We start from the raw sequence: 26,697 nt of genomic DNA, 5'->3' as shown, positions 1-26,697 counted from the left end.
GTGCACTTTGAAGCATAACATGGAGAAACCATAGGATAAAGCCAGTACTTGGAATGAACTAGTTTGGTTTAAGCAAGTTCACTGAATTAGTTCAAAAAGCTCTTAACTACATCTGAATGCTACTTTGGGCTTTACGCTTAAAGATACACACACACACACACACACACACACACACACTCTTTGCATTCCACTATGTGTGTGTTTTGATGTTTTCTTAGTCTTCAAAAAAATCTTTATATTTCAACATGGTGCCATGCAACATTCTGAATGCTAGGAATTTTTTTGCCAAGGCTCATTTCTAGGGTTGCCACGTGTCCTCTTTTTCCAGGACATGTCCTCTATTTCAGGGGTAAAATTTCTGTCTGGGTGGATTTTTTAAATTTGTGAAAATGTCTCTGGCTATACTTTCCAGATGAGACATAGACATAATTGGTGGTTAAAGACTTGCTTTCCGCTTCTTTTTTCCTGCCCCCTTCAGCAATATATCACAGCTTCTATAGCCTACATATTAGGGCAGTTCATAAAAAACTTTTTTTTTGAAAATGCCTGCTCCAAATGTCTTACCTCACTACACTAGGGATTATATAGCTGTATCTGAAATTTCATGCATATTAGTTAATATCTTGACCCTCCTCCATGAAAATAGCTGTTTACTTGGCCGTTTTCCTATGTCATGAAGGCTGAAATTTCAATTCAGTGGAGCAGTGTCAAGATATTAACTGATATGCATGAAATTTCAGATATAGCTATATAATCCCTAGTGTAGTAAGATAAGACCTTTGGAGCAGGCATTAAAGAAAAAAAGTTTTTTTATGAACTGCCCTACTACATATAGCAGGGGTACTTAAAATGAGAGTCGTCATGACATCCTCTTTTTCTCTTCAAAATATGGCAACCCTAGCTGAACTTAAACTGAACTGAGAAGTGAAGTGAATCAAACTAGATGGTTTTGTAAAGGGTTGAACATGAAATAGAATTATTTCTTTTTAAGCAGATAGATTTGTGCCTTTGGTGTGCATAAAAGGTAAAGGACCCCTGACAGTTAAGTCCAGTCGCGGACGACTCTGGGTTGCGGCGCTCATCTTGCTCTTGGTATGCATTGCTGATACCTAAGCCCATTTCACTGCTTAAAACAGATGCCATTCAATGATTAGGACTATAGAATTGGGCAGAAAGGTTGGCACTGTTGAAGGATAATCCCATGGGATCAAATAAACATGAGGTGGGACAGTGCTCCCTACTGCCAAGTCAAAATATATCCCTCAAAGGGTGAAAAGTTATATTTGTGTCTGAAGATAAGGGTCACATCCACACCATACATTTAAAGCACATCTAGTGCACATTTAAAGCAAATGGTCTTCCCCAAAGAATCCTCAGAACTGTTCTCTCTGGCAATATCCTGAAAACGCTGATCAGACATGCTTTTACTTGCAAGATTGAATGTATTGCCCTCAGCTGCACTTGAGGGACGATTCCAACAGATTCCACATGGAAAACGCTCATGTCCCTGTGGAGATGGCAGTACCGAATCGGTGGTGCATGGCCTTTTGGCTTGCACTCTTTATAAAGACTAAAGGAATGAGATTATTACCCCTCTTTTATTGTCCATTCGGGGTCGCCCAACCACTGCCACAGTGTCCTTTCTCTTGGCAGATCAAGATGAGCAGGTGACAGCAAAGGTTGCAAGGTTTTTAGCTGGGGCAATCAGAATAAGATCCACTAACAGACTATTTATTCAAAACCCTAAAATATATTTTATATAATTGACTTTTCATTTCTATTCTTTGTATATTGTATTGTTGTTTTATTGCTATGGCCGATGGCTGACACAAATAAAGATTCATTCATTCATTCCTCAGAACTGTGGTTTACCCTTCACAGAGCTACAATTCCTAGCACCCTTAATGAACCATAGCTCCCAGGACTCTTTGAGGGAATCATACACAATGAGATCCCCAGACTATTTTCATCATCTGGCCTTCGTGTAGCAAGCCCACAGGAATGTTTGTTGCTGGATCTGTAATGGAAAGTCTGTTATTAAAATAAACGTGAACTCACTTTGGCATTCCATTTCTCTGTATGGCAGAGAGCACAGCTTGATCAGCCTTATGGAAAGCAGCCTTCTAGACTAGCATCCCCAACCTGTGGCCCTCCAGCTGTTTTGGGACTACAACTCCCATAATCCCTAGCTAACAGGACCAGTGGTCAGGGATGATGGGAATTGTAGTCCAAAACATCTGGAGGGCTGAAGGTTGGGCATGCCTGCTCTAGACATAACTGTCCTGTTTCCACGGTTGAACCAGACCCCACAATTCTTGAAGGAATCATGGCCACCCAAAAATTCTTGCCTCTTGCTTATTTGTGCTCCCTGCTGTTGCAAACATTCATGAGGGAGCCATGGGCTTTTTTCTAGAAATAATTATTGGAAATCTGTGAGCTAACCAACCATTGAAAACCTTGAAGTTTTAAGTGTACTTTGACTCTACCTAATTTCTATGGAGAAGAGAGGTGGGGATTCTGAGGGAAGGGATAACAGAGAACTCCATCCTTTGGTATGAGTTCCCTCTAGCGTACTATTGTGTTTTGTGAGATGAGCTTGAAGAGGACAGGGCCTTAATTTTGGGAAGACGACATTGATATTTCTGTAGTTCCTGAATCATAAATTTATCTTTAAAAAGATTTTCATTGTCTTTTTGGAGTCTGGTTCTTGCTTACAGGAGGTTGATAAACAGTAAACAGGCCTTCCTGGCAAATACAAGGATTAGTATTCTGATCTTTTCTGCAACCATTAGGATCAGAGTGCTAGCTGTTCTTTCCAAATCATGTAGAAGAAGATAATGTAGGTGCTTGTACCAGGGTCACAGTTCATTCATAAGGGATGTATTTTATATTAAGTTCATGCCAGCTGTTCAAATGCCATGAGCCGTGGAGATAAACCACATAAAATTCCCGACTAGTACTGATTGTTACATTAGGTTCTCAGAAACATGAAAATCCAAGCCGTGTAAGGAAAAACCAGGCAATTAGCAGTGCTCATCCATTCTCGACTAACACAATACAGTACAGTTCCCTGTTCAGGGCAAAAAGCAGCTTGCTATGTGATTTTTTAATTGTGAAATGGTTTGAGGAAATGGCTTTTAAAAATCCTTCCTCATCCCTTGTGCACCAAACTTCTGCTTTAGTTTGCATCCTTCACAGCTGCATGGTGCAGAACAAAAAAAGCCAGAGATAGAACTACATGTGAATGATTATCAACACTGGAGTGGATATTTAAGTTGTAATTAGAAAAATCTTAATAATTATTCATAAAGGAAACAGTTTATAAGAAGTAAATAAGGAGGGTTAGGATACAGGACAAAGGAAGTCTTTTATTTGGTTGTTTGTATTGTATGTTATGCTCATGTTTAATGAGAGTGGATTTGTGTATTGGGGGTAGGGTGGTTTGTGTTACGTTGTAAATAAAATTACAATAAAAAAGAAGAAAAAAAAAAGAAAAAAAGATTAACACTGGGGCAGCCTTTCAACTATCGGTCATGGTATGAAACTTTTCTGGTTTACAGTGGTACCTCTGGTTATGAACTTAATCCGTTCTGGAGGTCCGTTCTTAACCTGAAACCGTTCTTAACCTGAGGTAACACTTTAGCTAATGGGGCCTCCTGCTGCTGCCACGGCGTTGGCACACGATTTCTGTTCTCATCCTGAGGTAAAGTTCTCAACCCGAGGTACTACTTCTGGGTTAGCGGAGTCTGTAACCTGAAGTGTTTGTAACCTGAGGTGTTTGTAACCCGAGGTATCACTTTACATATTGCAGATTTTTGAAATGCTGGGTCTGCTTGAAACCTCCGGGGCCTTTCAGGGTGCACATGGAACTCTTTGCATGTACAGATGCCCCTACTCAGCTGGGACTGCAATCAAGTTGAACAGAAAAGACAATATGTACACTAGAGCTACATGTATGCTTCATGGGGTGCCTATACATAGGAAAAGCTCTAAGTTCTTTTCACTGCACAGATTTTGCTTTTAAACCTGTCCTCACAGGTTTTGTGGTTATTCATATTTTGTTTCTGAATCGCTCAATTGGTAGAGTTTGAGACCCTTAATCTCAGAGTTGTGGGTTCAAGCCCCATGTTGGGCAGAAAGATTCCTTGCATTGCAAGGGATTGGACTAGATGACCCTGGTGGTCCCTTCCAACTCTTGACAATTCATAGAATCCTAAAATTATAGTCACATCGTTCTAGAATCTGAACATGAAAGTGGCTTCTATCTTCATTTTAGGTAGATTTCTCTGTGGCACCCATGCTTGTGTTGCATTTTTACTTCCACTGACATTTCTGAGAACTGATGCATTTGCTCATTTACTGTTACATTCAAATCCCACCTTTCCTCCAAAGCGCTCAAGGGTTCATACTTCTATCCCTCCCCATTTTATTCTCACAGTAACCATGTGAGATAAGTTAGGCTGAGAGAAGGCACTTGGCCCAAGATCACCCAGTGAGCATCAAGGCAGGATTTGAATCCTGGTCTTTCAAGTCCCAGGCCAGCACTCTAACCACTGCACCACACAGACTCCATTATATGCAATGATTATAATGCATGTGTCAATCTGAACATCTTAATATGACCAAAACGACCCCCCCCAAAAAACCCCCCCACATTCTACTGTTTCACACCCGTTCTCTTTCCTCCAAATTACAGCTTTGTGTAATGTTGTGCCTGAGAGATTTCTGGGGAAGTCAAAATTATCGCATGCTATTTTGCAATTTAATTAATCCTCACAACAGTATTCACTAACTGTGGACCCCCCCCCTTTATGGACAAACAAAGCTGCTTTAAAAATAATAATGCTAGTATTATGTTTCAGTTGAGGTTTTAAAAATAACCACCCTCATTGGTATTCTAAAGATTCAACTTCAGAAAATTCAAACGCCAGTAGTATCAGATTTCTTTCCCAAGCATTAAGACGTCTATGTGAAAAGAGAGAGCTAACACCATTGAAAATTAAGTTCATAACAGCTAGTCCGTCACCATGCAAGCTAGCTGAAAAATTAAGAGCTAATTGCCATAAAAGGTCCAAATTTAAAATAAAATTGAAGTGAGCTATACTAACCTTATACAATATCCTAGTGTTAGAACTTGATGTGCTCAGAGAAGAATTTGATCGTTCATATTTATCAGAACAGTTTGGAATACAATTAGGTCTCATTTGAAAAAGTAATCATTTTAATTTAGTTGAGCAGAAACAGGACACTGTGATCCATGAACAGATAATGTTCCTCATTAAAGCAGAGTAAGAACTTTGTGCACTGGGGCAGATGTACAGTGATAACCAGGATACAATGAAAATATATGATTTCTAGTTAAAAAGTACTCTTTAAAATTATAATCAGGTTTGTCATGATGCATGACTAAAAGATCAAAGGGACATGGGTAAACCTTAATCAGCAAAAGTTGAAATTAACGTTTTTAGAATAGCTTCTTCTGCATTCCTTTGCAACACAGGGCTTTTCTTTTTTTTTTTGGCAGAATGCTTTACGTAAGATAGTTAAGATTTAAAAAGATGGCTATGAGCAGAAATGTCCAAGTGTCATGAATAAAAGAGCCTTATGAAATCCCTTGTGATTAATTTCAAGGAACTATGGACAGGATCCAGAAGACTTCAGGGATCACTTTCAAGCATTTCCATCACCACCAGTCCTAACACTATCCCCATAATTGTGGTTCAAATGCTTTTTCTTTTTAGATGCTAAATGCACAGATGTACAAAATGCTGCAGTGAAACCTAATGATGACTGTAGTCAACAAAGAGGAACAACTATGGTGGAAACCACTGGTCTATCAGGTTTTCCAAGCAGGCAGCTCCTGGACAATACCCTGTTGTTTCCATTTTGGGCCTCTACCTAATCACCTTGGCTCAGAAGTCTCCCATTCTGCCTGGAAATATTAGCAAGTTGGGGAAGAATGAATTTGGAACTCCTGCTGCCGCCCTACATTGAGACAGATCAGGAGTGTTGTACTTTCTTCTGTATACTGGCCTAGGATCTCTTGGAACTGGTAAAACCTACACTTTCTCCATGTCCTGACTCAATAAGGCACCCTGTGAAGGCATCTGAGAGAACACAAAAGGGTTTAAATGGGAAAGGGTGACAGGGCATGCAAACCCCAGCCCTGATGTCCCCAGGCATGCACTTCAGATGTCCACACATGCACCACAGAGACTCAAGGTGTTTTCAATGTGTTCAGCTGAATGTGCTTAAAACGCCTCTTTGTATATTTGGGATGAATATGCAAATATTGGGGGGGGTTATAGAGGAAGGGGCTTGCATGTGTATTTCCCCTCCCTAATTTAAGCCATTTGCTTGTTTAAATACCAGGCTGTTGTCACTGCCCACTTGGCTATTGTTAGGCCCCTTCCTTTTTGTGAGATAAACATTCATCCTTCTTTTGCTCACTTCAAAATTCACTTCCATTCTAGCACCAGCCCAAGCTTCCCAAGACTGTAACTCATCTTAATACTCTGAAACTTGTGAAATTTTAGACTGACTCCACTGGATTACAGGTGCAGTGAGATATCAGAAACGGTCCTTTGTGCAGACATTTTGTCCGTCTAAAACTCCCAGTTGTGCCTTTCCTACACCCCTGAATGGCAACTTCCCTCTGGCTGCGGGCAGTAACTTTTTTTTGGTGTGGGTGTGTGTCAAATTCCGATTCAGACATTGAGGAGGCAAAGGGTTAAAGCTCTCCTTTCCCAGATCACGGTCCCTGTCCGGCTTAGACCTATGCCAGCAAATCACACACTAGGCAAGGACAAGCTATGTGACATATGTCATATCTACTTTGACACTCAGATCATGAGTCCTCACTCATCAGTGCATGTACCCAAGCCCTGGGCATCCGAATCCTGCCAGGCTATGCTCCCCCCTCCCCCCTCACTTACCTATGTTGTTACTCCAGCGAGAGGGCAGCCCTCATGTCCTCTTTCCTCTCTCTAATGCCTTTGTGTTAGACACAAGACACCTTGTGCACTTCCCCCCATTTTATACTAGTTTCGCTTGCTGTCATAGCAGCATGATGGGCATTCTGAGAAGGAAAGTACACATACCTGCACATATCTTGTAGGAGGGGTAGTCAATGTTGTGTTCTCTAGATTTTTCTGTGCTACAAATGCCATCCTTGACTATGCCTACTGGACATGATGGGAGCTAAAGGTACAGCAGTATATGGGAAGCACATTGGCTACCCACCCGACTTAAAAAAACCAACAACAGGTGGGAATGTGTGGCAAACAGATGAAAGGCCTTGAGTCCTTCTTTGGATAAGAATTAACTCCAAGTTACAGAAGTACTGTAAGGGTTAGACAGCTTGATTTATACCATCCTAAATTATGTCTCACGTTGTGCTCAGGTAATGTTCCAATCCATCATTAGCTGCTTGCCTATTGCAGTTAAAAGTTTTTATAGGTTACCCAAAACGTAATTAGGAACAATTTGGTGACTGAACTCTTCACACAATGCATACTTACAGTGCTCCCAAGGGCATGCTATACTAATGCCAGGAATACAAGCACACTATAAAAGTGCAGAAGCTCAGATTACTCATAGTAGGCAATCTCCACAATCAATGCCAAAGTATTAATAGCTAGCCTACTTATTGTGCAGAGCCTTCCTTGGATAATTTTATCTTCCAATGATTTTTAAAAACATTTTTCAATGTATGCTACATTGCATATCACTCAGTAGAATGATAGGAAATATCTTTTAAGTTAGAAAATAGAGAAACACACAGAAAGAAACCATTCATTGCAGACCTGTGTTCAATTCAAGAAAGATTGAGGCATTTGAGACTCAAATTTTAAGCTGTAAGTGGAAGACGCCGGAAATGTATCTTTACCATGCATCTCATTGAACCTGCTACCCACAGGTAGATTGTTTTTCAATGTGGGGAGAATGGGTATGAATCTGAGGATTGCTCCCCTATCATGGTCAAATTCTGAAAAAAAATTGTCCCATCCATTCTCTGCTAAAATAGAACTAATGAAAGATCAATATATATATTTCAGAGGAAAAACTGCCAAAGCACAGAATTTAATTTGCAAATACCCAAGATTTGAATGTGCAAAGTTATCTGAATTTCTTGCACAACATTTATTTAAAGTGTTTAGCCAACAACTGTGGGCTACATGAAAACAGATCACATGGAGAATTGTGCAGAGGCATGGAAAGGAGCAAAACCTAGTGTATGACCAGGTATTTGCTGACAAGGAGGCTGATTTGTTAAGTTACACTGGTTCACCGATATTATCCAATGGGATACTCAAAATCTGTAACACTATGACAAAATTAAGACTTAAGAGATACTGTTAGCCATTTCTCAACAAAGGATGACAAAATTATTACTTTCTCAGAGACATGCAAGTTTTTCACGTGAAGTGTAAATTAAAGTATTTGTTTTTGTCATTTTGGACAGGATTCAAACACTTGCTTTACAATTAAGAAGCCTAATTATAAAACGCCATTGGTGCAATCCAACATTTGGCATGAGCAACTTCACCTTCCTCTCCAGCAGCTCCCACAGACCCCAAAATCTGCTCAAGGGTTCCCCAAACCTCTGAAGCAGATTTTGACAGCACACATGGAGGCTGCAAGGAGATAGTAGAGGAAGGTGAAGCCCTGTGCTATGCTCCATTCATGCAGGGATGCCTTTGGATAAACCACATTGGATACAAGCACACCGTGATTGAAATGTAGCATTTGCTCAATGGGAACAAATCCTCCTTTGAATAAATGAGGCTTTTTTTTTTTGTTAGTCAAGGCTGGACAACATTACTGGGAAGATATATTGTTAAAGGTCAAATTGAAACGCTTTCAAAGAGCATTATGGAGACAATTTAATTGGTGTAGGACAACATTCATCCAAACCGCTTTCTGAAACAGGTTGTTTTTGGGGAACCATTTGAAAGTCTACTCTTGATTTCTTAGTATGAAAATGAACATCTTCTCAGATTTATACAATTATGATAGAGCTATTTACAAAATACATACAAACTGAAACATTTATAAATGTGGTAGCTTTGAGCCTGGTAAGCCTTTTGGACCATTTACTGTAAACAAAAACATAATCTAAGTTGGTGCTGTAAACTCTTCAAAAGTTATATGTGGGACTCATTCTGCTTTGCTTCAATATTAGGTTTTATTGAGAGAGTTTTCTAGTTTGCTAAACTGGTAGAAAAAAAGGGAATGTATATCTTTTGTTTAGGATTGTAGTTGCATGCTGCCATGGGAAAGCAACTGTAAAGTTCATGGTTTCATTTCCTCTTATCTATAAAAACTTCTGAACTACAAAAGTTTTCAAAATAATAATATTTTGCCAGAGGCTGTTGGACTGGGAAAGAAATGTTACATTTTAAACAGTATAATCATGAACCTGTATTAAAGGTATAGACATTACAGGACAGTTCAAAACTGTATTCAAGAGTCCTATAAAAAGGAACACAAAAGGCTCATTTGTTTTTGTTGCTCCAGACGACAATTCAAGCATTAACCTTGCATGATAGTGACTAAGAGCTGGTTTCTGGTCCCAGTTTTAAGTGTCTCAAAAGTGAAGGCTTTTTCAGTTTGGCCCATTTAAGTCCAACAATAAGGATAAGTCAGCTCAAAACACAGAAATGAGGGCAAAGACTCCATATAATAAAGCACAGGGATATGCTACTAAAAGTTGTTGTCCTTCCATTGCCAAGGCTGAAATGAAGATTTTGGAAGCTGAAAAGCTACACCATCCAATAATTCCAGCAGCAAGAATAACTCCCATCATACCCCTGAAAAACAAAATGATTTAAACACAATGTTGGGTAACAGTTTCACATCACTGTGCACATGTCAAAACAGTCCTGTGCATTCTTCAAAGGTATTCCAGTTACTATGGCTTATAAGCATATTTTGGGGAAGGATAAAAAAATGTATCTAGCAGCACTCTCAAGCATGCTACCACCAGTATTTGGGGCTTCAAAATATAACTATATCACTCAATTAAGCCCGCCCACTAGTAAAGAAAGAATGGAAGGAAGGAAGGAAGAAAGAAAGAAAGAAAGAAAGGAAGTCGTTCTACGTTCCTCCCAAAAGAAAGGCTTGCTGAAGCCCTACAGAGATAACTGTGTATAAAAGAAAGACCAGCTAACACGGGGACAATGGCATTCTCAGTGGTGACCCCACAATTGTGGAATGAAATTCTACAGGTCATCAGATAAGTCACAGCCCTTGCAGATTTTAAATGGGCATTAAAGATGTAGATCTTAACTACTGCCTTAGGGAACTAATTTAATCCAAGTTGAAGAACTCCCTGATTTTCACCTGATTTTGCTGTGCTGATCCTCTTGTCTTTTAGTAATATTTTGAAATATTGTTTTCGAATATTAGGGGTGCTTTGTGGGGTTTTTTTTACTATACATTTAATATGTGGCTTATATATTTTTTTAATTGAAAAGCAATATACAAATTTACCCAGCAGAGCAATCCAAACTACCCATCTGCCATGCTGGACAGGTTGTGGATGAGGTGGAGGTGTCCCTCTGCTCAAGCCCTACCAGCCTCAGCTTTTCGGGGAGCTCTTACATCAATGGGGAAGCTCCACCCTCAGCAGCGAAGCTTGCTGGTAGCAGCCAGAGGGACCCCCTGAAAGAGGGTGAGACTGGGCCAGCTCAGCGGATCCCGTGCAAATCCTGCCACCACCATGTGACAGAAACAGCCAAATCCAGGCTTCCTGGATTCCCATCATCCCTGACCACTGGTCCTGCTAGCTAGGGATCATAAGAGTTGTAGGCCAAAAACATCTGGAGGGCCGAGGTTGAGGAAGCTTGGCCTAATCCATGTTTCTTCACTGTGCCAACCTGGGAGCTGATACAGTGAAGGGACATTTTCCCCCTTTCTCTCTGTAGGGCACTGTGGGCTGCGGTGCTCTAACAAGTCCCGTCACAACAAGACATGGGCTAGGATTGCCACCTAAATAAAAGCACTATGACCAGAAGAGAAAGGCACCAAAGTAAATCACTTGATTGGAAAGTAGAGCTGTCAGTCATAGAACTACACCCTTACCTCTTTGCCTGGTGTATTGTATTCACAGGGAGCATCTTTTTCCCCTTTTACAAAAATATAGCAAATGGCAAACAAAACCTTAGAAGCCCCCTCAAAGCTCCAAGGTGAGCTCATATTGCCTGGAACCTGATCTGATCCTAATATCTACAAGGTGTGGCTCTTTGTGTCCAAGGTGAATGAAACAGCCCTAAGTTAATACAAGCTGCTTTTGTAGATTTGCCCACCACTAGAATTTATAGATGTAACATTCAGTATATCAGTGTAACATAATATTTGAAGGCAATACTTACTGCAGAGAAAATACAACTGCAAAGCTGGAAAGTATGATCATAGGAAGGAGACAGTATCCTAGCACACTGGCAACACAGCCAAACGAAACACCCGTCATGCTCATTAAATTCAGGAGACAGAACATTCCTAAGCATCCAATTGCACTAATCCCATACACATAGCCAAACTGAATTTTGCCAGCCTATAAAGGAGAGAATACAAATCAAAAGTTCAAACCACATTGTCTTATTAGGAGTTTTGTATATTAGATCCCCTTACTCTGAGCTATTTGGAGAACAGGAAAAATAGAGTAAAATCAAAGAGGGAGAAAAAGAAAATATTACTTTTTATTAACATTGAAAATAAAGGATTACAGGCAGAATCATTTTCTTTACTGTTTTGGTATTTTTACTTACTAGGTTTACAATAGTTTTTTTAAACTCTAGGTTGTTTATTTATTTATTTATAAAAAAGATGAATGGGGAAGATGCTGCAAGAAAAAAATGTGTGTATATGTTTTTTTGGGTGGGGTGGGTCCAAGGCACCAGATGAGTAACAATGCAACAGATAAATACTCCCAACAGTGAGTGGACCACAAGGAGCCAGGTCAGTCGTCTACACTTCTTTCCAAACCAAAAAGCACCAGAGCACTGTAACGGGGCAGGGGAGTTTCTGTAAATTAATAAAAGGGCTTTTCCAGGTGCAGAAGTTTATATGAGACCCAGCTCATGATGTGTCTCCCCCAGGAGCCAGTCCTTGTCTGTAGCAGCCCCACAAACTACTAAATCCTCTTCTTAGAGAAGTTTCTTATCCTTGCTCACTTTCTGAAGGCGGGTGAGAAACTTTTCAGCTGGTCTTTGAGAATTAAATACTTACATGAAATCTTTGATCAAAAGCATAGAAATAATTTAATAAATAAAAGCCCACCCAAATCAGTTTTTCATCTGAAGAACTGTATAACTAGATCTAGCTTCTCTGAAACTTGTCCAACAAGGTCCTAACAAAATATTTCACATTCATGCATATTCACCACATTGCCTCTGTAAAGCTATTATATTTTTAAAGTATGCACACACAAAAATTACTCTTGTATTTTTCTTCTACATTTCAAGCAGCCTCATTATGTATTTATACGTTTAAGAAACCACACCTACTAGAAATGCCTTAACTTGCAACTTTTGTTTTTGCCCAACGTATTTTAGATTGATGCCCCCCATCCCCATATGCGTACCACTGACATCTTACCAGCAATAATGTGGCACCAAAGGCTAGGCAGAAGACCATGGGCCCTGCCATATCAGTTTCATTCATTATGCTGCCATCTGCTGCTTTTAACGGGTGCAATACTGTAAGAGTTTTCTGCCAGATGTGGTCAAAATTGATTCCTAGTTCTGCATTATCAAACAAAGAACAGTATTTTAACATTTGTCATCAGTGGAAACATGTTGTTTTAAGCAGTCAAGGATTGCTGTATAAACTTGCAAGGCGTGGAGTGACCCAAAAGAAAACAAACAAACTCTTAGATATGGTTGCAGCTGCAAAATTCTGCTATGCAAAACACTGGGGAAAAGTTTGAAAGTACCTGCTATGAGAGAATGGAAATAAAAAATCGTATCTGAATGTGCAGAAATTGGAAAGCTTACAAGTTACGTAAGGGTGAAAGAAGGGAGGCAAAAAAATCAACAGATTTGTAATATGTTTGTGGACTGGCACAATGAGTCACAAGCATCACTAGATAGGAGCTATTAGACATGCTGTAACAAGAAATATTAATTGTGGGAAAATATTTGCAAGGTATGAATGTGTTATAAAAGATAGCATAGCACCACTATGAAATATATTTAAAATAAAATAAAAAACCCAGATGTTTGATGGGGAGGGCGTGTTAGGGCCATAATCAACCTTATCTCAGCCCTGTAATTAATTTCCACTTAAAACACACAAGAGCAGTTTGTAAGAGGCAAGTTAATGGAATAAAACCAGAGACCAGAGAAACTGCTAACGAAACTCAATAGCAGCTGTCTTACTATGTAAAGATAAATTTAAAAATATATGAATGTATTCTCTTGGAAATCAGTGGTCCTTTATAGCATGCCCAAAATATATTAGCAGATAAATAGATTTGCAATAAATAAAAACCATACCTTCTAGTAAGGGTGGCTCATCTTCAAAATTGCTTCCATAGAAGGACTGTGGGGAGGATGGAGTGTATGTTTGCGTTGGTTGAAAAATCTGGCCAGTGTAAGGCTGTTGTGGCTGCATCATCTCTGGAGGGACGTATCCGCCTTGCTGAGAATAGTCGTAGCCAGCATACTGTCTGCAGAAAGCAATTTTTAAAAATAGTATTAGATGAATGCTTACAACACAGGAATTTTAGAAACTCTTTCAAAGCCCTTATATACCTACTCCACAAGAGACACTTCCATATAAACGTTCCCTATACAATATCAAGGACGCGGGTGGTCCTGTGGTCTAAACCACTGAGCCTAGGGCTTGCCGATCGGAAGGTTGGCGGTTCAAATCCCCGCAACGGGGTGAGCTCCCGTTGCTCGGTCCCTGCTCCTGCCCACCTAGCAGTTCGAAACCATGTCAAAGTGCAAGTAGATAAATAGGTACCGCTCCGTCGGGAAGGTAAACAGCGTTTCCGTGCGCTGCTCTGGTTTCGCCAGAAGCGGCTTAGTCATGCTGGCCACATGACCTGGAAGCTGTACGCCGGCTCCCTCGGCCAATAAAGCGAGATGAGCGCGCAACCCCAGAGCCGTCCGCGACTGGACCTAACAGTCAGGGGTACCTTTACCTTTATACAATATCAGTGAATACAACACTACAGACATGAATTCTTGGAACATAATTTCTGGAAGATGGCTATACAAATATATTCTGACAACATGTAAAGGAGAAGCAGAAAGAACTCTACCACTGTTTATCTGGAATTCAATGGTTTGGAATGCCTCACAACTATCAGTCCTATTAACACCTTGTTTTCTTTTTTTAAGCCATCATTTGTACAGTGCTTGCCTCCTGTCAAATGTTCCTGACAATTTCTCTCCTTGCCCCCATCCCCTTCAATGATCACTTCCAGACAAATCCAACTGCATACTCAGATTATATTACTAAGATTGTTGTCAAGGCTTGGTTACAAGTTCCTTAATGTAGTCCAACATATTTCCGGACCTTAAATGAGGACCTAATCTAAGTCACCTTACTCTCCTATTCTAAAGAGTTGAATGAATCATGTGGATAGTAGGATTTGTTTTAACACCTGTGACATGCACAATGACCTGGTACCCATTATGACACAAACCACCACAACTGGCTTTCTGGGTTGTTTGTATTTGTACTTTCCCCTAATTTCTAAGCAAGCTTCTTCACAGACAAGAATGCAGAACCTATTCAGAATTGGGTTCTAAGAAGACATTCTAAGTGATGCATTGTATTTATTCATTTTAAGGCTCACTGCCCTTTAAACCTTGTAAGACAGGCTTGCATTGAATAAAATGACTGGCTGCCAGGCTGCCACAAGCAACAAGAAATTCCATGCAGGTGAGTGTAGGTTGGTGGAAGAGGGCAAGATTGCCAAGTCCCCCTTTCCCTTGGTTTCTGTGTTAGCCACAATAAAACAAAAGTCTCTTCCTCTGCTTGGCTGTAGACTCCCCTCCCCCCCACTTTCCTTTTTTAAAACCAATCCACTAAAAAACTAAAGGCTTATGTAGTAGCTTGCATTTCAATGATAGCTGAAAAGAAGACTTCTTGTCCATGGCAGCCAGCTAGAAAATGTAAGCAGAATAATGTGCAGGCTGGTAACACTGATGGGCTTATTTACAAAGTTAGTTTTTGGTAAGTAATGTACAAGAGTTGCTATTAATGAACAGTTGATACATAAACAGGGCTCCCTATATATGAGCTACTTATAACAGTATAAAATGTATTGGACTAAATGTGAATTTTTATGAACTGGAGCAAACTGTATTTAAAGAGCATTGTAGTTTTATTAGTAGCAGTGAATGTTTACAAGCATCCAACTTTTAAACACTCTACTTGCATATAAAAACTGGCTTATGTTTATGGCACCAATGTCCTATGTTTATCTTAAGGAATTAAATAATTTCTACATTTTTCATTTTCATTTTTTATTATGATTACTAAAAGAATAAAAGAAACTCAAGTTACTTGTTGTATGTTCCTCCTGCATAGTCTCCTCCATAGGACTGTGCTTGATCATCAATGCTGTAACTTGTTTGATAGAAATCTGTATTGAAGTTGTCGAACCCAGACATTGCAATCTGTCTGCAAAATAAATTACATTTCAATGTATTCAAAAGTTAACACAATTCAGCTAATTATATCTTCACTCCTAAGATGCAGCTGGTAATTTTGAAGTTCCCTCAAGCAGAATACAAAGCCCTACCACTACAAAAGCACATGTTCTCAGTGTACGAAACCCCCATTGTTCTAGGTGCATTTTGCGACAGAGAATTTCATTAGCGCAAACAGTTTCTGAGTTTTGGGCCTAAGATTTCAGATTAAAACTGCAGAGTGGAAGGAAAGGGGGACCTTTTTCTGTCTCCCCACTTCTAGCTACTCTCTGAAGACTGGAGAAGAGACCCTCTTAAGAATATTAGGGGGATGGGCATAGGAAGAACTAGACCATGTGAAAAATGAACATAATATTTTAGCTGCAGATCATTCATTTTTAGCTTTGTATTCTTGTTATAAAAAAGCATGCCTAGACATTCCGTTGTTGCACCCATAATTAAACCTAAGTTTAATGTGCCATTTAGCTCCTAGCTTTCATATCTTCGTTTCTAGCACTGCATGTTCTTATAATCAATCACAGATATAAAAAGGCTCTTAGAAAAGAAATCAATTAAGTGCAAAAAGATACTACTGTATTGCCAAATCAAATAGTAAGTGGCATATACAGGACCTCTTGAAAAATGGTATGCTTGTAACTTCAAGTGAAATACTAGAAGTATGTTAACTTTGTATAGGCAGTGTCTCAGGTTCTGTATCCAAGTCGGACTACTGACACATCTGGCTCTGCACTGTCAACTCCAGCCATTCTCAATGTGGTGCTCTCCTCCAGCTGTTTCACAGCGCCCATTAGCCATGCTGAACACCAGGCTGGGGAACGCTAGTTTAACCCTGCTTCTCAAGGACCTTTAAACTAGATCTGGATATGGAATCATGTACATGCAGTGCATATGCTCTACCACTTAGCTACTGCTCCTCTAAAACAAAACCTCTTTAAACCAGTTTGTTGTTAATTATACCCCAGAGCATTTGTAGCACTCTAGATCCCGCCCCCTGGCAGGTTCTACACTGCCATCACTGAGAAATATGCCAGGGCATATGTAGCCATCACCCACCATGTTTTATCCAGTATGCCTCCCCTTTCATTTCCATTTATCCAAGAAAGACAACCGAAGGGGAAAACCCCCACCACCATCACCACTACACACAAAACTGCATGACATTACTGCAAAGGATGTTCTGAGCGAGGTTATCTGCCTCCGCTAAAACCAGTTATTTTAAACGGGATTTCTTCCGACTTCTGGCATCAATGAAATTGGGATGCGGGTGCTTGGAAGCCACTAGCCTTTAGGAACAGACCCAGTTGGGGGGGGGGGGGAAGATCAGCACTGCAGACCTTCGTGCTACACAACAGAGAACGGGGGGGGGGGGCGATGACGGCCGCTTGTGGGTCACGTCTCTCGACGAACTGCCTGCTGGAGGTGTACTTAAAGCGGAGTGCAGCTCAGCATCTCTACCCCCCCCCCAAAAAAGCCTCTCCCCTCCCTTTCCCACGGCGCCTGTGGTTGCCAAGAGAGGGCGGGCGGCGGGTGTGACGACCCCCTGAGCTCACCTTCAGGCCCGGGCACCAGACCCCCTTCGCTACGCGCACGTCCGGCGGCCGCAACCCCGCGAAGACCCCTCACCCCTCCGCTCGCTCAGACGCTACGTGTCAGACGCCCAAGAAGAAGCACTTCCGGATCGACATGGGCATGCGTAGTGCAGAGCCGATGTCTTCACTCCCAACCTCCTCCAGCGGAAGCCGGTCTTTCCCCGCGTCTCTATGACGAGGCGAGGACGGGCGAACGTACGCCAGAGTGCGCCGCAACCCGAACGGCGTGAAACGTCGGCGTCTCGCTCGGGGCTGCCTGCCTTCTGGCGCCCCGTGAGCATGCGCAGAGCGGAATGAGCCTGCGGGTCTCGCGGCCTGGACGGCTAATACACAAACACAAACACAAACGCATGTGTTAAATAAAGGGAAACCACCCCTTCTTGTTGTTGTGCCTCTTCGAAAATAGAGGGCTTTGCCTTAAAGCTGCTTCTCACGATGATCCTTTCTAGTTTTTGAGCTTTGAAGATAACGTCCTTATATATATTCTGAGGGGAGGTTAATGTGCATTGTGCTCTTAAGCGCTTCTGGCTCAGGTGCTGACCTGCGATAAGGCGCCCATTGCTCGTTTCCGCGCTGGCCCGCTTTCCCTCTTCAGTGCATGAGGCATTTCCGATAAGGAGGATTTATTTAGGAAACCCCTCGTGCGGCTGGGATGCTGGCTTAGTTCTCTGGCGTCACATGGCCTTATAAAACTCGGAACAGACCGCGCTGATCTGCTTTGCCAGCAGTCTTTGGACGCTGTGTGTAACACGTAGCGCTCTCTTTGTGTGTCGCTTTTCTTTTGTCTATCGAATGCTCTTGGTCTCATTTTACTGGGAAAAATATGGGGATGGGATTAGAGAGACGTTTGAAGCCTCAAAGGCCATTTTAGCCCAACCTCTTGCCGAGGTGGGGAATCCACATTCCAAGCCACAGTATTTCCCTGCTGTGCTGCACTTGCCACTTCTCTTCCAAGTTGAGGAGGACTCCACCAACCAGCCAGAAATCCACCCAACTGTAGAAAGGAATAAAGATATGCTGTATCCACAGCTTTCTCTTGATCTACTGAGCTCCTGTCGCGCTCTCACTCAGATTAGTCTGTCTTGTTTTAAAGGGAAACCAAGCTGGCTCTTTGTAATCATAACATTATCTTCTAAATTGCTCACAGACGGAAATTTATTGACCTGCTCTAGAGCTTTCTAGGTATCAAGATGACCAGTCAGTAAGTTGCATGGATCCTTTACTTCGCAGACCCTAATTCTTTCTGAAGATGGAGGCGACATTTGCCTGCCACCAGTCTCCCAGTACTTCACCTGTTCTCCACTTTCCCCTTGTGGATTCATCACTTCAGATACGTATTTAGTAAAACTGCTTAACCCATTGAACATGAATGCCAAGTAAGACACTGAGAATAGGTAGAGGCCTGAAGAAGAAGAAGAAGAACTATTTACAGGAACATCTTCCTGGTTCAAAGTGGATTTCCTGCAAGAAAAATGGTTGGGTGTAAGAGGGCTTCCTTCAGTATTGATGGGGTAGATGCTGATGGTGTGATGTGATGTGGCATGGGCTGCCTCAGCTTCTGCTCTTCCTCTCTGACTGCTCTCCTTCATTTCTGTCTTCTTCAAACTCAGATACAGATAGGTAGCCATGTTGGTCTGCCATAACTCAGATGTTACTGTTGGAGAAGGGGTCTGCCTTGCCACTGCCTCAGAGTTGCTGCTGAGGACCTGCAATGAGAAGGTGGCTCTTGCCTGATGCAGTGGTGGTAAGCTGCTCAGCTGCAGATGTAATGGCCGCTGTGGGGTGAGAAGGGCTGTTGGCAAGTGATTAGCCTTGGCACAGTTGTGCAGCCAACCCTCTTTGGTTACCCATGCCAAGCTTCCCTGATCCCTGGCCCACACCTCCTGTGAGCCACCACCAGTCACAGAGCACTGGCCTCCATACTTGCTCCCATAGCTGAAGTATCAGCTCATAGGAGGTAGGTGGAACACCACTGAGGGCACCATGATGCTCCTGGTCCTTGTGCTCCAGATGGAAGGACAATTTCTCAGTCTTCTGCTGGCAGTGGAGCATTTTGTTGAGTGCATGGGCTTTGGAGATACCACAAGGCTCCTAGTGCTGGTCTTCTTGTCTCCTATAATCTATCAAAGCTTCATGCTATACACGTGGCCTTTAGGAATTTATCTGCTAGAGAAATATATTTAGTAATTTAGAAATGTAATTCTGTAGGTGGCTTGAGACATATAGATCAATGAACTGCTTGTCAGTTCCTAAGAAGAATTTCATATTAAAGTTAATAGAGATTTTTTTTTCCTTAAAGCCTGCTGGATTTAAATGCCTTTCTACATTTTTCTACCTTAAAAAACCCCCAAAGAATTAATTTAACTACAACGAGAACCCTGGAGCAAAATTAATTTTATGTTACTTTGACTGAAGGAAATGAAGCCAACAAATTGGTTGCACCTACATATATATATATATATATATATATATATATATATATTCATAATTGAATACAAAAAGCTTTTCTTTACAGTGGAAGCATTGTTAGAGAACTGTCATTTTATAATGATTCCTTTTTGTGTGTGGAATCAATTTTCAGAATTGCATTATTGTTGGATTGTTATTCTGTTAGCATTGAAATCAAAGATGAAAATACTGTTCAACTGACTATAAATCAGAATACCTGTGGGTGGAGGGTGAGGGGACCAAAGGAAGGAAGGAGACTGTTCGGTAGAATATAAAGATTTCATACTTTTTTTTTAAAAAAAGATACAAAATGAAACAGACCAAAATCAACCACAGAAATAGCATTAACATCAATAATTGTGTTATAGGATTAGGAACATTGGCTGTTGCCTTCTGCTAAGTCTAGACCACTGGTATTCAGCATGTGAGTTAGGACCCATTAGTGGGTCACAGCCTGATCCAAGGAGGGTCACAACAGGAGCGCTAACACGACACAAATATATGGTAAAGGTTTAAGAAATGGGTCCCCAAATGGGTTAAAAGTGGGTGCTGGGTCTGAAAAAGTTGAAGATACCTGGCCAAGACTATTGATTGTCAACACTGACTGGGATTGGTTCTCCAAGGTTTAAGGCAGGACATGGGGCCCTTCCATATCTTCCTTTAAAGTGGATCAGAAATTTCTTGTCCCACCCTTAAAATGTCCTATGTCTGTTTGACATACCCCAGGAATCATTGCTATCACATTTTTCTTTCCCTTAATCCAGATTTTCTTCACCTGACAATAATCTGGAAAGGAGGGGAAAATTCAGAGCAAATTGCAACTAAGAACAAGTGGGGGTTTGCATCTCCTGTGTGGGGTGGTTCAACTCCACCTACTTCCACTTTCTTCCTTGCTTCCATTTCTGTTTCTGCCTAAGCCCCTGATTATTTCAGGATGTTGGTTCCATTTTTTATGTTTACTGGGATACACACACACACACACACACACACACACACTCTGTATATATATTGCAAGCAATCCAAACACACACACACGAGTGTTTGGAGGTAGAGTAAGTAGCGCATGCTCAATTTGTTGCCGAGAAGAGGAGTGTGTACAGAGGAGGTGAAAAAGCAGCGTTAAGCTCCTTCATGTTTTCCTCCTCACATCAACACAATGATAAAAACAGCAGTTGCCAACCTTTATGGGCCAGTGGGGACAATATTTGGAATCCTGAGAATGTGTTGAGGGTGCCAATCACAAAATGGTTGCCATGAAAGATTGACAGAATACAAAATGGGTTTTACATCTAAAAGAGCAGGAAAAAAAATGCAAGCATGGCTCCCATCATTTCCCTTAAATGGAAATAAAGCATTCACGTCATCACCCTTATAGAGAGAAGCTATTTCCACATCTCTCCTGTTTTGAACAGAAGAGTGGGTGAGTGTCCAATGCTGGCATCCAATGAAATGTTCCTTGGTATGGTCTAAGTGGGACTTTCACAGAAGTCAGAGTCCCTTGCACTGCTTCTCCCTTCTGCAAAGCCAGGCTGAAGGAAACAGCCCCTTTCCACTGCCGCCACCACTGCCATTTGTGGAGAACTTAGGAGAGCCATGCTATTGGTATTTGAGAAGCCCTCTGTCCTTGTCTGATATTTAATCATACTTTGATATAAGGGGTTTGTTAGAATTTGAGCTTGTACAACTTTCTAGGGTTATGAAAACATTTGTGACCACCATTTCTTTCCTTTTTCCCATGTATGAAGGATTTTTCTGGGCATCCTTTGATCAATATGTCTTGCTTGGTTTGACCACATGCTTAAATCTTCCTTTGTGTGTCAGAAGGATGAGTTCTAGATTCAGGGTTGCCATGATTTATACACCAGAGCAACCTCAGCTTTTTTACACTTCAGTCTATCAGAACTGTATCAAAGCACTTTATCTTGATCCACATACTTTGTCTACAGACAAAATACTGCTTTTGAATATACTGTATTTATTTTAAAACACTGTTATTTTATTGTGAATTGCAGTACTATAGTTTGACACACTCTGTATCTGAGAACATTTATGAAAATAACATTTGCAAAGATTTGAGGGAAATTCAATTTCAAGAAATAGATATCTTATTTTTTTAAGTCAGCTTCTTAACATTCTGCATGCTCTAAAAGCAGTCTAGAGACAGATTTGTATGACCACAAAGTGACCCCCCCCACTCTCTTGTAAGGGACACCACCCATATGGTTTCTATGTGTTAAACTGATTGGTTTAAAAAGCAATCTCTCTCTCCAGGGAACTCTGGGAATTGTAACTTTGTAAAGGGAAAAGGGATCTCACAACGCTCAGCTCCCTTAACAAGCTATTCTTCGGGGGGAGGCCATGAATGTTCAGAGTGGTATGATGATGTTTTAAATGTATAGTACAGATGTGCTCCTCCAAGGTTTGAAACATATTAAGAAGTAATAAAGCTTTGCTGTTGGTATTTTTAGACCATTTTTCTTTTTTTAAAAAAAAATACTTTCTAAAATGAAAAGCATATTAAAAGGGGGCAAAAAGTATCTAAAAAGGTAAAGGACCCCTGACAGTTAAGTCCAGTTGCGAACGACTCTGGGGTTGCAGTGCTCATCTTGCTTGTACTGGCTAAGGGAGCCAACATTTGTCCGCAGACAGTTTTTCTGGGTCATGTGGCCAGCATGACTAAGATGCTTCTGGTGAAACCAGAGCAGCACACGGAAACGGCGTTTACCTTTCCTCCAGAGATGCCTTACCTATTTATCTACTTGCACTTTGACGTGCTTTTGAACTGCTAGGTTGGCAGGAGCAGGGACGGAGCAACAGGAGCTCACCCTGTTGCGGGGATTCGAACCGCCGACCTTCTGATTGGCAAGCCCTAGGCTCAGTGGTTTAGACCACAGCGCCACCCACGTCCCATATAGTATCTACCCAGAGTTTAAAGGATGTGACCCTCCAAGCTGAATAAGCTCTATCAGCTTTTGGCCTGCGAGGTGCTTATGAACCCACTGAAACGGAGAGGAAAACCAACAGCTTTATTTATCTCCTGGCCAATAGTCCAAAAACTGTGCAGGTATGATCTGCTGGGTACTTAGACTCATCATGTCTGAGTATGCCTTGTGAACATAACCACTGAAGTCTATCAAGTGCCATTTCATTTTGTGGTTCATCATCAACGGTTTAAGCTTACCAGTTTCTTCCAATGAATCTGTTTTGTCAAATCATTGTTAGAGCCCTTGATCAAGTAATGACTTGAATATGTGATTCTCTTTTGCATGTGGCTTCCTGCAATCTCGCTCTATGTCTTTGAATTCTTAGATTCCCTTGTCTGTTGGTATTGAACCCCTAGGTGCAGTTACAACACAAAGATGTGACCCAAACAGATCTCTGGATTTATGTAAGCTACAAAGGACTGTGAGTCGTTTGGTGCTTGGAGTCATCTATGGATAAGCATCTTTCTCAAACTGAAAGTGATCGTGCAAAGAAAAAGCATTGCACTGCTCCTGACATGGAAACATAAATATCTTTTTCCTACTTATGCGTTCCCATGTGTTGGAAAAGATTATTACTTTCATCTATTCAAGCTTCAACATATGATTAGGAATGGTACATGAGAACACATTCAGATGTGCCCCCAAGGAAAAAAAGGCTATGTTTCATGTTTCTCCTACTGAATTTTTTAGGAAGAGACGACATGAAATATTGAAGAAAGTATAGCTGCCTTATACATTGGCAATGGATCAAAAGTTGGTTTTACCTTACCAGCTCCTTTCTTTCTCATTTTCATTTCTACAAAGTCAGTTTACCCCAGCCCTGTTCAGGTGATGCAAATTTCACCCTTAGTGAGCATATTTTTCGTAATTATTATGGTTTGCAAAGCTCAAGCTCATCCGTGTTTCTGCCTTGCTTATAGAACATGCCAGATCCACTATGTTTATTTATACTGAACTCTGTAACTCTTTTTCATTGGGATACACACTTTTATTTCACCCGATGTTGTACAAGTACAAGTAAGAAAGTTTTCAGTTTAAGCTTTTATGTCAAAAATATCAAAGGTCATTGTATGGATTTACAATGAGATGTCTTTCTGCTTCCATAGCTGTTCTCAGCTTGTCTGGGGCGTTTTGTTGTATTATTTATTAATTACAGGTGACTATGGAAGCAAAGTTGTTGTTGGACGGGTGTGTGTATGTTATAAATCAGATTCTTGCTCTCACAAGCTTTCCCCAGAACAGTCTTATTGGCTTCAGTGAGATCACACCAGATTGTGGTTTAAATCCTTCTTATATATTGCTAAAATGACACAAAATTCTGAAAGTAACAAGAACAAGACTCATTCCCAAAGTGTGGATAAAACAGGCATGTGACACACTTGAGACCAAATGGAGGCCAATTAACATGACCACTTTTGCCTGATTTTCAGGCAGCAAATTACACAGCCTTCAAGAGCAGCCTCATGCCAGTCTTCCCTTGCTCAGCTCCATCTCACAGCTCCATGCAGCTTGGGGATGTTTTTACCATAGTATTTTTTTACAACATAAAACAACCAAACAATCTAAAACTGGAAGATCAAAACCCATAGCATAAGACAACACTAACCTAAAAACCATCCAAATTAAAGGCCAGCTGGAACAAGTGAGTTTTTAAGGCTCTTGAAGGCCATTAATGGTGTTGCCCGGCACTCTGGGATGTTGCAAGGTAAATTGAAATAATAACTTTAAAAGGACTTTTTGCTCTGGTGAGATTTAATATTTATGGGAGTGTCCATACTTCCGTCAGCCATCATTTTAAAGGAGGAGACATAAGCTTCTGTTGTTGATGTTCAGTTAACTTTCTTAACATTATTATCCGTTTTCAGAATAATTCATAGTTTTCTTGTCTTCTTGAACCATCCACAAAGCAAGTAAAGTAAAGGCTAGTAACATTAAAAGAAGGTTGGAATCTATTGGGTAGCCAGGAATAAGGCTTATTTTATTTTATCCCTACTCCAAGCTTGAGAGTTCGGTATTCCCATCACGGATGGGAGGGAAAAAACTGCTTTGGATTCGGAGCATATCTAGCAATTCTAATTGCCATCTGTATATATTTTATTCAGATACTGTGAGGCCCTTGTGCTTTTTCAGTGTATTAAAATGTTTGGAATTGAGGCAAGATCCTGTCTTAAGCATAGATGATAGAAGATCCTTTGTGCACTGGTTGAGCGAATCTATTAATCTTTGTTTCAGTTTCTCATTTTCCAATCTTGCTTTAATTGAAATTCTTTTTTTTATGTATGGACAAAAATTCTTAACACATTTCCATATTCAGTTTTGCCTAAAGTACACATTTCCTCAAGTAATTTCCCCTTAAAAATACATTCTTGTATGCTTTTTTCACTAACATACATTTCTTTGCACATTTTTCTCTTAAGAGATGTTTTGTATGCATTTTTTGTTGTTGTTGGAGAGGTGTGTTCCAAAATTGGGGGCTGTGGAATGCCCTCCCATCAGATGTCAAAGAAATAAACAACTACCTGACGTTTAGAAGACATCTGAAGGCAGCCCTGTTTAAGGAAGTTTTTAATTACAGATGCTTTAATGTATTTTTAATCTCTTGTTGGAAGCCACCCAGAGTGGCTGGGGAAACCCAGCCACATGGGCGGGGTATAAATAATAAATTGTTGTTGTTGTTGTTATTGCTGGACTGCCCAATTTGAATTTTACTCTGGCTTTACTGTGCTGAAAATGCCATGCATGTTTACAGATAGAATCCACAGGAAGCTGTGTAATACTCAATTAGATCATTGATTCATTTAGCTCAGTATTGTCTACACTGACTGGCAGTGTTTCTCCAGGATTTCAGAGAACTGTCTCTCCCAGCCCTATTTGGAAAAGCTGGTGATTGAACCTAGACCTTCAGCATGCAAAACAACAATGACATGTGGCCCTTCCTCTTTAACTACTTTAAACTTGTCCAAGGGTTTGTCTGCACATGATGGATTTCTTGACAACTTTTCTATGAACATCTGAACCTCATTTCGTAACAAGCTGTTTTTAAACTCAGCTTCAAATGCAATTTTCTATGAAGCATTTGCAACTTACCACACAGTGCTCTTGATCTTTGGTCATGCTTGGAACTGACATGCATCTCTAGTTTCCTCCATCTTGTATTACTAACAGCATTTTCAATGTGGAGGAGCAGGAAAGTATTAGTACTTCAGAGTTTCAGTATGGTTAAGTCAATATGAAAGGCTTTTCTCTTTGATGAGGGTACAGGGTTCTTGGCCAAAACACCTGGACACAGGTGGCGCTGTGGGTTAAATCACAGAGCCTAGGGCTTGCTGATCAGAAGGTCATGGTTCGAATCCCTGCAACAGGATGAGCTCCCGTTGCTTGGTCCCTGCTCCTGCCAACGCAGGAGGTACCGCTCCGGCGGGAAGCTAAACGGCGTTTCCGTGTGCTGCTCTGGTTTGCCAGAAGTGGCTTTGTCATGCAGGCCACATGACCCGGAAGCTGTACAGTGGCTCCCTCGGCCAATAAAGCGAGATGAGCGCCACAACCCCAGAGTCATCCTCGACTGGACCTAATGGTCAGGGGTCCCTTTACCTGGAAGGCACCAGGTCGAGTAAGACTGCCTCATAGTGTTTTGTTGCAGATTGTACACTGTTTTGGATGTCCTTTCTGGCAAAGAATTATTTTACAAGTATTTGGATAAACAAATGAAGGCTGCAGCTTTCTGAAAAAGTGCCCTCACCTAATCTCATCACCAGTAGTCAGCCCCAAGTGCTCATCTGTGGGATTGTGCCATGTTGTGGCACACCTGAGTCATTTGATAACAAAAGTGTGGTAATTGATCTGACCTGAGTTGTAAGACTGGTAGTATCCCACCTTTGCGTGACCAGGTGGCAACCGCCCCAGCCCCCAGGGACCAACAGAAAGGAATAATGACTCTGACGTGTTATGAAATTAAAATTTGGCCACAACTTTATCAAACTCTCAAATGTAGGAAGACCTTGGCTT

The 26,697-nt window shown here is 41.0% G+C and overlaps 2 protein-coding genes and 1 long non-coding RNA gene across 7 annotated transcripts in view; 2 read left to right on the top strand and 1 right to left on the bottom strand.

The window, feature by feature from the left end:
- Nucleotides 1-26,697, top strand: part of LOC308472376 (uncharacterized protein) — a 616,296-nt gene that overhangs the window by 384,660 nt on the left and 204,939 nt on the right. The window lies entirely within an intron of this gene.
- YIPF5 (Yip1 domain family member 5) lies at nt 8,104-17,378 on the bottom strand. Of its 5 annotated transcripts, none has more exons than XM_080997288.1 (6): nt 17,222-17,378; nt 15,526-15,642; nt 13,500-13,672; nt 12,601-12,746; nt 11,376-11,557; nt 8,104-9,812 (listed from the first exon to the last, which is right to left on the bottom strand). In XM_080997288.1, exons 2-6 carry the CDS (start codon nt 15,630-15,632, stop codon nt 9,650-9,652), a joined length of 771 nt encoding a protein of 256 aa, XP_080853414.1. In that variant the 5' UTR covers nt 15,633-15,642; nt 17,222-17,378; the 3' UTR covers nt 8,104-9,649. The 5 variants fall into 5 exon arrangements, with proteins under 5 accessions (XP_080853414.1, XP_080853415.1, XP_080853417.1 ...); XM_080997289.1 differs by lacking the exon at nt 17,222-17,378 and adding an exon at nt 17,006-17,028; XM_080997291.1 differs by lacking the exons at nt 15,526-15,642; nt 17,222-17,378 and adding an exon at nt 14,456-14,550.
- LOC308471306 lies at nt 18,908-22,169 on the top strand. The gene is made up of 2 exons (XR_013982887.1): nt 18,908-19,004; nt 20,473-22,169. It is a non-coding gene; the product is annotated as an uncharacterized lncRNA (long non-coding RNA).

This window comes from Podarcis pityusensis (genome assembly GCF_964106645.2).
Source record: "Podarcis pityusensis genome assembly, chromosome: 2".
NCBI lineage: Eukaryota > Metazoa > Chordata > Lepidosauria > Squamata > Lacertidae > Podarcis > Podarcis pityusensis.
The sequence above is the reverse complement of the archived record's forward strand: the minus strand, read 5'-3'. Positions and strand labels throughout refer to the sequence as shown.

Excerpts from the sequence above, each read along its gene's own strand:
- YIPF5 (XM_080997288.1), bottom strand. The coding sequence starts at position 15,632 with ATGTCTGGGTTCGACAACTTCAATACAGATTTCTATCAAACAAGTTAC. Across the intron at positions 13,673-15,525 it reads GCAGGAGGAACATACAACAA|ACAGTATGCTGGCTACGACT; the intron begins GTAACTTGAGTT and ends TGCTTTCTGCAG. Across the intron at positions 9,813-11,375 it reads GCAGTTGTATTTTCTCTGCA|GGGTATGATGGGAGTTATTC; the intron begins GTAAGTATTGCC and ends TTTGTTTTTCAG.